The sequence below is a fragment of the Lampetra planeri genome, chromosome 64, assembly GCF_965212315.1.
Source record: "Lampetra planeri chromosome 64, kcLamPlan1.2.h2, whole genome shotgun sequence".
In the NCBI taxonomy this organism is placed as follows: domain Eukaryota; kingdom Metazoa; phylum Chordata; class Hyperoartia; order Petromyzontiformes; family Petromyzontidae; genus Lampetra; species Lampetra planeri.
The window spans coordinates 931,435-946,199 of NC_136170.1; the positions used below are offsets into that span (position 1 = coordinate 931,435).

The window sequence follows — 14,765 nt, forward strand, 5'->3', positions numbered from 1 at the left end:
AGGGAGGGGGGAGGAGGGAGGGAGGGAGGAGGGAGGGGAAGAAGGTGGGAGGAGGGCAGAGGGTGAGGGAGGGGGGAGGAGGGAGGGAGGACGGGAAAGGAGGAGGGGGATGGAGGGAAGGGGGATGAGGAGGGAAGGGGAGAGGAGGGAGGGGGAGGAGGGAGGGAGAGGAGGAAGGGAGGAGGGAGGGAGGAGGGAGGGAGGAGGGAGGGGGGAGAAGGAGGGAGGGAGGGGGGAGGAGGGAGGGGAGGAGGGAGGGAAGGGGGAGAAGGGTGGGAGGAGGGGGGAGGGTGAGGGAGGAGGGAGGAGGCAAGGGGGATGAGTAGGGAGGGAGGGAGTTGGAAGGGGCTGCGTTGCTGGCGAGGTGGGTGTGTGTGTGTGTACCCACCACACAGCGTGGCGGTGCGCCACTGCACGTGGACCCCGGCGGCGTGGCAGCGAGCGGCGTACGCCTCCAGCACGTCGCACAGGCACGTCTCGGGCGACGTCGCCGGCGCTCCGAGCCCGGCGCCGCCGCCCAGCCCAGCGGCGCAGGCACAGAGGTCGTAGACGCAGGCGGCGTAGAAGGCGGCGGGGGGCACGGCGGCGCGGCACGGGGCGAAGGCGCCGCCCGCCGCCCCCCGCAGGGCCCGGCAGCGCGCGTTGGCCTCGCGGTGGGCACGGTAGCCGGCGCGGCGGCACGGGTCCACGTCGTCCACGTCCTCGCACGGCGGCGCCAGGGAGCTGGGGTCGGTGTCGGTGACCTAAGGGGGGGGAGGGAGGGGGAGAGGGGGAGGGAGGGGGAGGGAGGAGGGAGGGAGGGGGAAGGAGGGGGGAGGGAGGGGGACGGAGGGTGACGGAGGGGGAGGGAGGTGGGAGGGAGGGAAGGGGGAGGGAGGGGGTAGGGAGGTGGGAGGGAGGGGGAGGGAGGGGGGAGGGAGGGAGGGGGAGGGAGAGGGGGAGGGAGGGTGGAGAAGAAGGAGGGGTGGGGAATGGGAGGGAGGTGGAAGTGGCCAATATGGACGAACCCAACACCACGGCTTGAGTCCAGGCTCTCATCGGCACTGTCTCGGTCACCAGCACAGCCATCGCGAACCTCGCAAGAGAGAGCCCCCCCCCTCCGCCCCCCTTCACCCCACCCCCTCCGCCCCCCCTCCGCACCTTCCAGCTGTTCCCGAAGTGTGCGTGCGAGGACGCGATGGCGTTGCTGGGCAGCCTCGTGTCGTCGCTGCGCGATGCCCGTTGAAGTTCCCGCACAGGCCGCAGGTGCGCTCCTTGTAGGAGCCGGGCACGCTCACCTCCAGGTGACTCTTGCCGTTCCACAGCACCTGCGCGGAGACAAAACACCCGGGCCACCGCGCCAGGCTGGGTGCAGGAGCGCGGCGAAAGCGACGGGGGCCGAGACATCGGCCGGCGGCAGTGCGGCACCCCACACCCGGATTTTTGTTGGTGTTGTTGTTGTTGCGGGTGGCTAGGAGATGTGGACTACCTCGCCTGGTATACAGGAGGGTCGTGGGTTCTATCTCGACCCTGCCGCCTGCCGCTGTATATTTGGAGTTTGTGGTGTCTCTCTCCCTGTGGTCGCGTGGATTTGTCTCCGGGTCCTCCGGTTTTTCCCTCCACATTTAGAGTCAACGTCCACGCTTCTCGGGCGAACTGAGCGCTGAACGAAACGGCGCTGTCTGTCGTAAACGCCAACGATTGTTCACCAACGGCCGGTTCCTCACGGTGCCCTCGTCAGCTCACCGCCCGCCGGGGGGGCCGATGAGGGGGGGGGGGGCGTGTTCTTGGCATAACTTCACCGGCGCGGCGACGCACCTTGAGGCCGATGTTGGTGTTGAGGAGGATGTGGTTCGCTTTCCTCTCCACGTACAGGTGCGGCTCCCTTCAGGTACGGCAGCGTCACGGTCTCGCCTTTCACCTGCGCACGCACGCACGCACAGGCGAAGGTCCCCCGTGTAGCCTTAACGGAGCGTCGGGGCAAGTGCTGTTACGAAGGCCCGGCACCGTGGCACGCGAGAGGTGGGTGGCCAGCACCACGCCCGGCCGCCTTTGAGTCTCCCCAGTGGCGACGCTCACTACAACACCGTGGTGTCGGTGGTCGTGAGCAGGAACAAAACTCGTAGCACACACACAGGCACCCACAGATTCACAGATACATGCACACAGATGCATATACTGGGTCTCACACACACAGGAGGAAAAGGGCGAGTGAGCGGCAGGGAGGGAGGGAGGGAGGCGCTCTCACCTTGACCTCCCAGTCCTGCAGCAGCCACACGTGTGCATCCCCGACACGCACCAGCACGTCACGTGTCCACGACACGCCTGCAGGCCGCGGTTGTCGTTCGTCACCTGGATCCTGCGAGTTCCACACGCGCGTCGCTCCGTCACGACGCGTCCACTCACTCACCCACCCACTGTCTCTCTCGCCCGCCCGCTCTCTCGCTCCACTCGCCCACCCGCTCTCTCACCCGCCCCGCTCTCTCGCCCGCCTGCTCTCTCTCGCCCACTCGCCCACCCGCTCACTCACCCGCCCGCTCTCTCTCGCCTCGCCCGCTCTCTCGCCCACTCGCACCACATGCCCACCCACCCACCCGCCCACCCGCCCGCTCTCTCACCCGTCCGCTCTCTCGCCTACCTGCTCTCTCGCCCACTCCGCCCAACCTGCTCTCTCGCCCACTCTCTCACCCATCCGCTGTCTCTCTCTCTCTCGCCCGCCTGCTCTCTCACCCACTCGCCCACCCGCCCGCTCTCTCGTCCGCCCGCTGTCTCTCTCGCCCGCCCGCTGACTCGTCCACTCACTCGCCCACCCGCTCTCTCACCCGTCCGCTCTCTCACCCGTCCGCTCCCTCGCCCGCCCGCTCTCTCGCCCACTTGCTTACCCGCCCGCTCTCTCTTCTGCCCACTGTCTCTCTCACCCGTCCGTTGTCTCTCTCGCCCGCCTGCTGTCTTGCCCGCTGTCTCGCCCGCCCGCTCTCTCGCCCACTTGCTTACCCGCCCGCTCTCTCTTCTGCCCACTGTCTCTCTCACCCATCCGCTGTCTCTCTCACCCGCCCGCCCGCCCGCCCGCCCGCTCAACCCGCTCGCGCCACGACAGCGAGGCGTCGCGGCGCTCACGACGGATCCTGAACGCGTCGCGGCGCTCACGTGAAGTCGCGCGCGGTGCAGTCCTGCGCCAGCGTGTAGCTGCAGGAGCCCTGGAAGTGCACCGTGGCGCCGTCGAAGGTGCGGTAGTGCGGGTCGCCGAACACGACGCACGTGGCCGGGCGGGGCAGGCAGCGGGGGCAGCACGCGCCGCCCGTCAGCGTCGGGATCTCGTCCTGCGCCGTCGTCACCGCGGATCGGTCGGGGTCACGTGTGCCACTGTGTGTGTGTGTACTGTGTGTGTGTACTGTGTGTGTACTGTGTGTGTGTACTGTGTGTGTGTACTGTGCGTGTAATGTATGTGTACTGTGTGTGTGTTTTGTGTATGTGTGTACTGTGCGTGTGTGCTGTGTGTACTGTGTATGTGCTGCGTGTGTGCTTGTGTGTGTGTTGTGTGTGTACTGTGTGTGTGTACTGCGTGTGTACTGCGTGTGTACTGTGTGTGTGTACTGTGTGTGTACTGCGTGTGTACTGTGTGTGTGTACTGTGTGTACTGTGTGTGTGCTGCGTGTGTACTGCGTGTGTGCTTGTGTGTGTGTTGTGTGTGTACTGTGTGTGTTGTGTGTGTACTGCCTGTGTGCTGCGTGTGTGCTGCGTGCGTGCTGCGTGTGTGCTGTGTATGTGTGTACTGTGTATGTACTGTGTGTGTACCGTGTATGTACTGCGTGTGTGCTGCGTGTGTGCTGCGTGTATACTGTGTGTGTACTGTGTGTGTGTTGTGTGTGTACTGTGTGTGTATACTGTGTGTGTGCTGCGTGTATACTGTGTGTGTGCTGCGTGTATACTGTGTGTGCTGCGTGTATACTGTGTGTGTGCTGCATGTGTACTGTGTGTGTGCTGCGTGTGTACTGTGTGTGTGCTGCATGTGTACTGTGTGTGTGCTGCGTGTATACTGTGTGTGTGCTGCGTGTATACTGTGTGTGTGCTGCGTGTGTACTGTGTGTGTGTACTGTGTGTGTGTACTGTGTGTGTGTACTGCGTGTGTACTGCGTGTGTGCTGCGTGTGTACTGCGTGTGTGCTGCGTGTGTACTGTGTGTGTGTGCTGTGCGTGTGTACTGTGTGTGTGCTGCGTGTGTACTGTGTGTGTGTGCTGTGCGTGTGTACTGTGTGTGTGTGCTGCGTGTGTACTGCGGCTGCCCCCGCGCGCTGCTGTTGAGGCACTCACGTTGGGGCAGTGTGGCGGGGCGCAGCGCTCCGTGCTGCAGTGCACGTTGCCTCCCACGCAGGCGCAGCGCGTGCACTCGTCCACGGCCCAGCGCGCCCCGGGGCCCAGCTCGCGACCCGCGTACACGCACGGCACGCGCCGCTCTGCACGCGAGCCAGCGAGATAACTCACCCATTCACTCACCCGCTCGCGAGCGAGATAACTCACCCATTCACTCACCCGCTCGCGAGCGAGATAACTCACCCATTCACTCACCCGCTCGCGAGCGAGATAACTCACCCATTCACTCACCCGCTCGCGAGCGAGATAACTCACCCATTCACTCACCCGCTAGCGAGTGAGATAACTCACCCATTCACTCACCCGCTCGCGAGTGAGATAACTCACCCATTCACTCACCCGCTCGCGAGTGAGATAACTCACCCATTCACTCACCCGCTCGCGAGCGAGATAACTCACCCATTCACTCACCCGCTAGCGAGTGAGATAACTCACCCATTCACTCACCCGCTCGCGAGTGAGATAACTCACCCATTCACTCACCCGCTCGCGAGCGAGATAACTCACCCATTCACTCACCCGCTAGCGAGTGAGATAACTCACCCATTCACTCACCCGCTCGCGAGTGAGATAACTCACCCATTCACTCACCCGCTCGCGAGTGAGATAACTCACCCATTCACTCACCCGCTCGCCAGCGAGATAACTCACCCATTCACTCACCCGCTCGCGAGTGAGATAACTCACCCATTCACTCACCCGCTCGCGAGTGAGATAACTCACCCATTCACTCACCCGCTCGCCAGCGAGATAACTCACCCATTCACTCACCCGCTCGCGAGCGAGATAACTCACCCATTCACTCACCCCGCTCGCGAGTGAGATAACTCACCCATTCACTCACCCGCTCGCCAGCGAGATAACTCACCCATTCACTCACCCGCTCGCGAGCGAGATAACTCACCCATTCACTCACCCGCTAGCGAGCGAGATAACTCACCCATTCACTCACCCGCTCGCCAGCGAGATAACTCACCCATTCACTCACCCGCTAGCGAGTGAGATAACTCACCCATTCACTCACCCGCTAGCGAGTGAGATCGCTCATTTACCCTCTCGCTCATCGACGACGTCATCCTTTCACTGCCTCGCTCACCTGCTCGCTTTATCGGTTGGGGTCACAGTTCAACTCGCTTGCCCAATGTAAAATTCACTCACACGCTCATTCGCTCGCTTTTACTCGCTAACTCACCCAGCCACCCACCCACTCACTCAGTCACCCACCCACTCACTCACCACTCACTCACTCAGCCACTGAGTCACCCACCCACTCACTCCCACACTCACCTCGGCATTCGGGGCAGCACACCCCAGGAAGAATTTCGAGCTCCATTCCCATCCCACAATGCACCGGGGCACATTCTTCGATGGTGCATTCTACGTGTCCAAGCTAACACAAAAGACAAAGACACAGACAGTTGAGGCAAGTGCTGTTAGCGAGCACCTATGAAGGTCGGCACGGCACACGAGGGGCTGGGTGGCCAGCACCACGCCCGGCCGCCTTTGTCTCCCCAGTGGCGATGTTTACTACACCGCACCAGGTACTCATTTGAGGGAAAGCCCAGGACCGGTTCGGATAATCGTCACTGCTTTTGGTAGCCGTGAGCAGAAATCGAACTCGGGTCGCTGAGCTCGATTCAACGTTTGCCCAACGTTGGCCCGACGTTCGCTCAACGTTGGCCCGACGTTTGCTCAACGTTGGCCTGACGTTTGCCCAATGTTCGCTCAACGTTCGCCCGACGTTCGCCCAACGTTGGCTCAACGTTCGCCCGACATTCGCCCAACGTTGGCCCAAAGTTTGCCTAACGTTCGCTCAACGTTCGCTCAACGTTCGCTCAACGTTTTCCCACCGTTGACCCACACGTTAACTGAGCAAAGCGTGGTTGAGCCTGGATAGCGCTTGGATGGACGGCCGCCGCCGCCACCACCGAGCGCGACGATGGCCGCTACTCGGCGGGGACCGGAGAGCGACCGCCGGCCCTGACGGCGCTACAAGCCCTGGGAGGGGGGGGGCTAACCGAGCGCGAGTGACGTCACTTGGCTACACGTGAATGTGCGAAGGTCGAACCGAGTTCATTCTCGTTGGACCCGGCCGGTAATATTTGTGTCCTTCGGCAACACCGAAGGATCAGTTTCATGTTGCGTTGTGACCCCCTTTGGGGGCGATTAGACCCAGAGAATGACCCGTCTACGATTGCACTGGCCGTAAGCTAAGCTTGATTTGACGTATGTGTTGTAGTAGTAATCGGGCTTTCGCGACCAATATTATCCACAGTGGAGAGGTTTTGTTGAGTTAGATCGCGAAAATATAAACGCGTCGTTAAACCCGCCGCCACCCGACACAGTCGATCAGTAAAGGTTTGTCACGTGAACAAAACGTGCCAATTGGTTACTAGTTCAGCACTAACCCAAGTCGTGTGTTGGAGATAAAAATTGTGAATGTTGTGGGTTTACTCTCCAACACATCGATCTGCTGCACTAGGTACTAGAAAGGAACTGACATTTATCCGTCGCTGCAAGGCATGTTTTGTTGTTGTTGTTTTTGTTGTTTGTTGCGGTTGCACCCGATTCAAGAGCCGAATGGCTCACAGGGCTATACCTAATAAATGAACTTGAACTGACACGTTTTGTTTACGTGACAACCCCTTACTGATTGGCTGTATCGGGTGGTGGTGGTGTGTTTAACGACACGTTTATATTCGCGCGAGCTGACCCAACAAAAACTCTGCTATGGCTAACTTTATCGAAGACAAGCGGCTAAAATAAAATAAAGCCGCTGGCTACACGAACACTGCTGCAGAGGTCACGCTATAAATGTTCACGGCGATGATGATGATGATGATCAGCCACTTTGTTGAGCTATAATTTGTAGTGGCCAGGTCGCTTCTGAAAAAGAAGCCAATAGCTCAGTGATTTGCTTACCATGGCAATACTTTACATTCCTATCGTGTTTATGTCATTGTTGTTGGTGCGTTGTGACCCCGTGCCCCCTACTGGACGTCTGTGCAAAAAATAAAGAGCTTCATAGCTCATCGGATTCCTCTTGCAGCAAAAATAAATATTCTGATTCTGATATTGCAATGAATGAAAATAATAAAGTATTTGAAACGGAGGGGTGAGTGAGCGAGCGAGCGAGCGGCTACCGAGCAGATGCAGGTGATGCAGCTGTTTGCTCCGTCGAGGAAAGTCCCTCCGTCGGGTACGCGTCGATCCTCGATCACGCAATCTGCGTCGAGAGACAAAGATCCCCCGTGTAGCCTTCGCAGACTGCTGGGGGCAAGTGCTGTTCGCGAGTGGAACCCCACACACACCCCATACACCATAGACCCCCCACACACCCCCCACACACCCCACACACCCCATACACCATACACCACATACCCACCCCACACACACCATACACCCCACACCCCCCACACACCCCACGCACACCCCCCCACCCACGCACACCACACCCCCCCACACACCCCACACACCCCACACACCACACACCCCATACACACCACACACCCCATACACACCAAACACACACCATACACACTCTACACCCCCCACACACCCCACACACACCCAACACCCCCCACACACCCCATGCACACCTTCGCAGATGGGGCAGCACGATTCAGGTGGGGTGAACTGCTCCCCCAGGGGGCAGCTCAGGGTGGGGCACAGCTGACGAACGCAAACCCACGTGATCTCCTGCAAAGACAAAGACCCCCCCCCCACCCCATATAGCCTTCACAAACTGTTGGGGCAAGTGCAGGCACCCACGCACACCCCACATAGGGCAGCACCAGGTCTGGCCGCATCGCCAGCTCTGGCCGCATCACTGTGCGTGTGTGTGTTTACACTGTGTGTGTAAACACACACACACACACAATGTACATACACACACAATATACATACACGCAGTGTACACACACAAAATGTACACACACAGTGTCCACACACAATGTACACACACAGTGTACACACACACACAATGTACACACACACACAATGTACATACACACAACGTACACACACACACAATGTACACACACATACACACAGTGTACACACGTAGCGGCGGAGCTGTCATACTGGACGTGGTGTGCCGTGTGCGGGCAGTCACACCCACCTGGCACTCGCACATGTAGCAGGGGTCCTCGCTTGCGTACACCTGGCGCCCGCTCACCGACAACGAGCAGTTGCCCAGAGCCGCTGCCGTCCAAAGACAAAGATCCACCCCCCAGATTATAGCCTTCACCGCGCTGTTGGGGCAAGTGCTGTTCAGCGAGTGGCGCCTATGAAGGCCGGCACGGCACACGAGGGGGGGCTTGGTGGCAGAGGTCGCAAACGGGTTTTGATTCCTTACCCGTAATCGGCCGCACCAGGGTCGCAAACGGGTACCCGTACCCGGCCGTACCCGTATCCTACCCGTACCCGGCCGGGTACGGGTAGGGTACGGGTATCGGGTACCCGGTTGCGACCTCTGCTTGGTGGCCAGCACCACGCCCGGCCGCCTTCGTCTCCCCGGTGGCAATGATTTCACGCACCACGCCAGGTAACGCATTTGAGGCTGAGTCGACTTAGGGGAGGAGGCCCAGGACCGGTTCAAATTAATCGTCGCCGGTGTTGGCCGTGAGCCGGAATCGAACTCGGGTCGCCGGGTTCGTAGCGCGCGCGCTGACCGTTGCACTACCGCTCCCCACGTACACATGCACGCACGCATGTACGCATGTACGTACGCACGTACGCACGCACGCACCTGTGCAGGTGGGGCAGCAGCTGCCCGGGGGGGGAGGCTGCACGCTGGCGTGGGGGCAGTCGACGAGGCTCGGGCACATCCTGCGCTCACAGTGCAGCACGTGCTCGCCACTCGACAGCTCCTGCGCACACACAGAGTGTACACACACACAGTGTACACACAGTGTACACACACACGTGTACACACACACACAGTGTACACACACACACAGTGTACACACACACACACACACGTGTACACACACACAGTATACAAACACACACAGTGTACACACACAGAGTGTACACACACACACACGTGTACACACACACAGTGTACACACACACAGTGTGTACACACACACAGTGTGTGTACACACACACAGAGTGTACACACACACAATGTACACACAGTGTACACACACACGTGTACACACACACACAGTGTACACACACACACAGTGTACACACACACACACACACGTGTACACACACACAGTATACAAACACACACAGTGTACACACACAGAGTGTACACACACACACACGTGTACACACACACAGTGTACACACACACTGTGTGTGTGTACACACACACAGAGTGTACACACACACAGAGTGTACACACATGTAATGCGAGCGTAAATGGGGTTGTTGCTGGGCTCTGGTCCAATCACACGGCCCGGGGTATTGGGGGGCGGAGCCTGGTCTGCGGGGCGTGTGGGAGGGGCCACCGGTCACCTCGGCTCCAATGGGAGGCGAGGTGAATGGGGGCGGAGCCAGCGGGGTAGTATGGGAAGGCCGGATCTGAGGATCCGGAAGGGGAGGAGTCAGGGTCACGTGGGGGGAATGGATATAAGTGGGAGCCCGGAAGAGATCGGGGCAGTCGGGGAAGTTAAGAGTCTGAGCCACGTTGGGTGGTGAGAGGAGATCCGCGCCATCGGCCACGTGGCCGAAGGACCTCAGCACGCCGTCGGCCAGCGGTGTGCGGAGTGCGGGAGTGGAGGAGCTAACGGAGGAGCGTGCGGGGCACGCGAGAGGGAGAGGGAGCGTGCGCGGGGCGCGCGCGAGACGACGCTGGTCCGAGGGGGAGACCAGCGGGGTGCGGAGAAGAACCTGAATAAAAGACAAGCAGAGACCAGCAGTGCTTGACGGAGTCTTTTATTACACACACACACACAGAGCAGTGTCCACACTACCTCGCAGAAGCAGATCTCACAGGGGTCGTGTGACGGCTGGAACGAGTGTCCTGGCTTGTGGGTGACGCCGCCGTGTACACAGCCTGCACACACACACACACACAGTGTACACACACACACAGTGTACACACACACAGTGTACACACACAGTGTACACACACACAGTGTACACACACAGTGTACACAGCCTGCACGCGCAGGGAACACACACACAGTGTACACACACAGTGTACACACACACACAGTGTACACACACAGTGTACACAGCCTGCACGCGCAGGGAACACACACACAGTGTACACACACAGTGTACACACACACACAGTGTACACAGCCTGCACGCGCAGGGAACACACACACAGTGTACACACACACACAGTGTACACACACAGTGTACACAGCCTGCACGCGCAGGGAACACACACACAGTGTTGACACAACACACAGTGTACACAAACACACACACAGTGAACACACACATACAGTGTACACAGCCTGCACACACACACACACAGTGTACACACACACAGTGTACACACACAGTGAACACACACAGTGAACACACACATGCAGTGTACACACACACAGTGAACACACACATGCAGTGTACACACACACACAGTGAAAACACACACACAGTGTACACACACACAGTGAACACACACATGCAGTGTACACACACACACAGTGAACACACACATGCAGTGAACACACACACAGTGTACACACACATAGGGCACCCATACACAGTGTGCACGCACGCAGCGCACGTGAGTGACCGTGCGTCAGTGTGCGTGTACGCACGTCGGCCCGTATTGACATACGCGTGTGTGCAGTACAGCTGCGTCTGCGTGCCTGTATCTGCGTGTGTACGTGTATCTGCGTGCGTGTATCTGCATGCGTGTATCTGCGTGCGTGTATCTGCGTGCGTGTATCTGCGTGCGTGTATCTGCGTGCATGTATCTGCGTGTGTGCGTGTATCTGCGTGCGTGCGTGTATCTGCATGCGTATATCTGCGTGCGTGTATCTGCGTGCGTGTATCTGCATGCGGGTATCTGCGTGTGGGCGTGTGTGCGTGTATCTGCGTGCGTGTATCTGCGTGCGTGTATCTGCGTGCGTGTATCTGCGTGTGGGCGTGTGTGCGTGTATCTGCGTGCGTGAATCTGCGTGTGTGCGTGTGTGCGTGTATCTGCGTGCGTGTATCTGCGCGCGCGTGCCCACCGGAGCACCGCGGGCAGCACCGCCCGTCGCCGGGGTCGGAGGTCGGTGGCGTGCAGGGCGACACGGCGAGGCAGAGCGGCGCGGAGCAGGTGACGACGCCCGAGTGGCAGGCGCAGGCGAGGCACGGCCGCGCCGCGGGCACCCACGCGGAGCCCTCCTCGTGCACCCGCCCCTCGTACACGCAGCCTGCACACACACACAGGCAAAGGTCCCCGCCAACCACCCCGGTGAGGCCTTCAGCAGGGAGCCACCGTCGCGGCGAGCGCTGTTGGCGAGCGGCAGAGGTCGCAACCGGGTACCCGATACCCGTACCCTACCTGATACCCGGCTACCCGTACCCGGCCAGGTACGGGTACGGGTACCCGTTTGCGACCCTGGTGCGGCCGGGTACGGGTACGGGTAGGCCGTGAGTCACTGGTGAGTAACCGTTTGTCACTCATTTCGGGTAGGGTACGGGTGCGGGTAGGGAACGGCTACCCGGCTGGGTACGGGTACCCATTTGCGACCCTGGTGCGGCCGGGTACGGGTACGGGTAAGGAATCAAAACCCGTTTGCGACCTCTGGCGAGCGGGCTCCTGCTCTTGCGTCGGCACGGGAACGCGCCCGGCGGCAGCCGCCCGCGTCTCCCCAAGGCCGGGTTCTTATTTAAGGCCGAGTCGACCTAGGGGAGCCCCGTGACCGGCTCAGATATTCGTCACTTGAGTTGGCCGTGAGCGGGGATCGTTTCGCTGGGGTCGTAGCGCAGCGTGCTAAGCACGATGCTGCCACTCACAGTGAGTGTGTGGGTGAGCGAGCGAGCGAGCGAATGACGGATAATCATGATGCAATTTGTAACGCGAGCAAAATTGGCGGACGGAACGGCCGCAACTCAGAGGCGCGGAGCCAAGCTCAAAGTCGCTCGAAAGTCGGGTCGTGGTGGCGAGTTGTTAAGCGTCTCTTGAAGGAGACGATGTCGGCGATGCTGCCAATGTGCAGTGGGGATGGACGGCGTTCCAGACTGTGGGGGCGGCCACCGAGAAGCGGCGCGTGGCCGTGGCCGTCCTGGGTCTTGGTATCGAGAGGAAGCCGTGACTCGCACCGCAAAGGCATCTGAGCGAGCGCACGGGTGGGTGATTTAGCGACAGAGGTCGCAAACGGGTTTTGATTCCTTACCCGTACCCATACCCGGCCGCACCAGGGTCTTCAAATGGGTACCCGTACCCGGCCGGGTACAGGTAGCCGGGTATCGGGTAGGGTACGGGTATCGGGTACCCGATTGCGACCTCTGGTTAGCGAGCGAGTGCGTGAACCGTTGAGCAAGAGGGCGAGCGGTCTGAGCGAGTGAACGGATGCGTGGCTGAGTGAGCGAGTGAACCAGGAGGTGAGCTGGCGAGCGACTGGTGGTGAGTGAGCGAGCGAGCAGCTGGGCAGTGAGTGAGTGGACGCACCTTGGCACTGTGGGCAGCATTCCCCCGGGACCGTGAACTGATGGACGCAGCGGAGAGGAGGACACGGATTGGCTGTGCAGTGCACACTCCCTGCCTGTACACACACACGCACAAGATAAAGATGTCCTGTGTAGCCTCCAACAGACTGTCGGGGCAAGTGTTGTTAGTGAGCAGCACCTACGAAGGCTGGCACGGCACACGAGGGGGTGGGTTGCCACTACCATGGTGGCGTGGCTTTAACTAGTTTGCGTGTCTCTCTCATCATCATCATCAGGGTGGCTAGGAGATGTTAACTACCTCGCCTGGTGTACATGAGGTCAGGGGTTCAATCCCGACCATGATGCCTGTTGTATATTTGGAGTTTGCATGTTCTCCCTGTGGTCGCACATTTCATAGTTTTAATGCCCGGCCGCCTTTGTCTCCCTCGTGGCAATGTTTACACGACACACGACGTACACATTTGAGGCTGAGTCAACCTAGGCGAGACCCCGGAATGTTGAATCAAACGCAGTCAACGACAACGCAGCGAGTTGGCACAGTGGGTAGCGCAGGGGGTGGTGCATCTGCCAGCCAACTCAGTCAACCCATGGCACCTGCTGGGTTTGTCCCGTGACCTCCTCCTGCACCTAGCCTGGCACAGTAGTCAACCCATGGCACCTGCTGGGTCTGTCCCGTGACCTCCTGCCAACAACGAGCCTTCCACACTTCACGTGGCCTAAGAGTGCACCTAGCCTGGCACAAGTGCCCTGGTGACGTCATTGCCACTTAGGGGCAATTGGCGGCTGTTGTCGTATTGCTAAGCGGGCATGTGTGTTTGTGTGTGTGTGGATTTACGTGTGTGTGAATTTACGTGTGTGGGTGTGTGTGTGGATTTACGTGTGTGTGTGTGTGTGGGGAGTGGTAATATTAGTGGTCAGCGCACTGCGCTACAAACCGGGCGGACCTGAGTTCGATACCTACTCGCTAGCAACAACAGTGGCAAATTAGATTTGAACCGGTCTTGGGCTTCCCCTCAAATGAGTACCTGGTGCGATGCGTAAACATCGCCACTAGGGAGACAAAGGCGGCCAGGCGTGGTGTTGGCCACCCACCCCCTCGTGTGCCGTGCCAGCCTTTATAGGTGCTTGCTAACAGCACTTGCCCCTACAGTCTGTGAAGGCTATATGGGGGAACTTTGTCTTTTTTTTGTCTGTGTGTGTGTCTGTGTGTCTGTATGTGTGTGTGTCTGTGTGTGTGTGTCTGTGTGTGTGTGTATGTGTGTCTGTGTGTGTGTGTCTGTGTGTGTGTCTGGGTGTCTGTATGTGTGTGTGTCTGTGTGTGTGTGTCTGTGTGTCTGTGTGTGTGCGTCTGTGCGAGTGCCTGGCAGGTGCAGGTGGTGCATGCGTCTGGCTGGAGGGTTTCTCTGTCCGCGAGCGAGCGGCCTTCGTGCAGACAGCCGCTGCACTCCCCCAGCTCGCACAGCACGCGCCCAGCCTGCACACCACCAACATCAGCATTGTCAGCATCGCCGTCACCACCATCAATGTCGCCATCACCATCCTCAACATCATCACCATCACCACCATCACCACCATCAACGTCGCCATCACCATCCTCAACATCATCACCATCGACACCATCACCACCATCAACGTCGCCATCACCATGCTCAACATCACCATCGACACCATCACCACCATCAACGTCGCCATCACCATCCTCAACATCACCATCGACACCATCACCACCATCAACGTCGCCATCACCATGCTCAACATCACCATCGACACCATCACCACCATCAACGTCGCCATCACCATGCTCAACATCACCATCGACACCATCACCACCATCAACGTCGC

General features: G+C 59.5%; 1 protein-coding gene across 1 annotated transcript in view; it reads right to left on the reverse strand.

Annotated features, from left to right (window-relative positions):
• The window catches only part of LOC144737021 (kielin/chordin-like protein), a 110,258-nt gene that overhangs the window by 1,949 nt on the left and 93,544 nt on the right, over positions 1-14,765 (reverse strand). Inside the window, 18 exon segments of the mRNA XM_078619671.1 lie at positions 389-743; positions 1,141-1,215; positions 1,218-1,307; positions 1,798-1,863; positions 1,865-1,900; positions 2,228-2,307; positions 2,310-2,338; positions 3,127-3,299; positions 4,290-4,432; positions 5,637-5,739; positions 7,493-7,575; positions 7,949-8,048; positions 8,470-8,552; positions 9,100-9,220; positions 10,277-10,359; positions 11,498-11,683; positions 12,925-13,018; positions 14,284-14,397. Of these exon segments, the coding sequence (XP_078475797.1) occupies positions 389-743; positions 1,141-1,215; positions 1,218-1,307; positions 1,798-1,863; positions 1,865-1,900; positions 2,228-2,307; positions 2,310-2,338; positions 3,127-3,299; positions 4,290-4,432; positions 5,637-5,739; positions 7,493-7,575; positions 7,949-8,048; positions 8,470-8,552; positions 9,100-9,220; positions 10,277-10,359; positions 11,498-11,683; positions 12,925-13,018; positions 14,284-14,397 (2,014 nt within the window).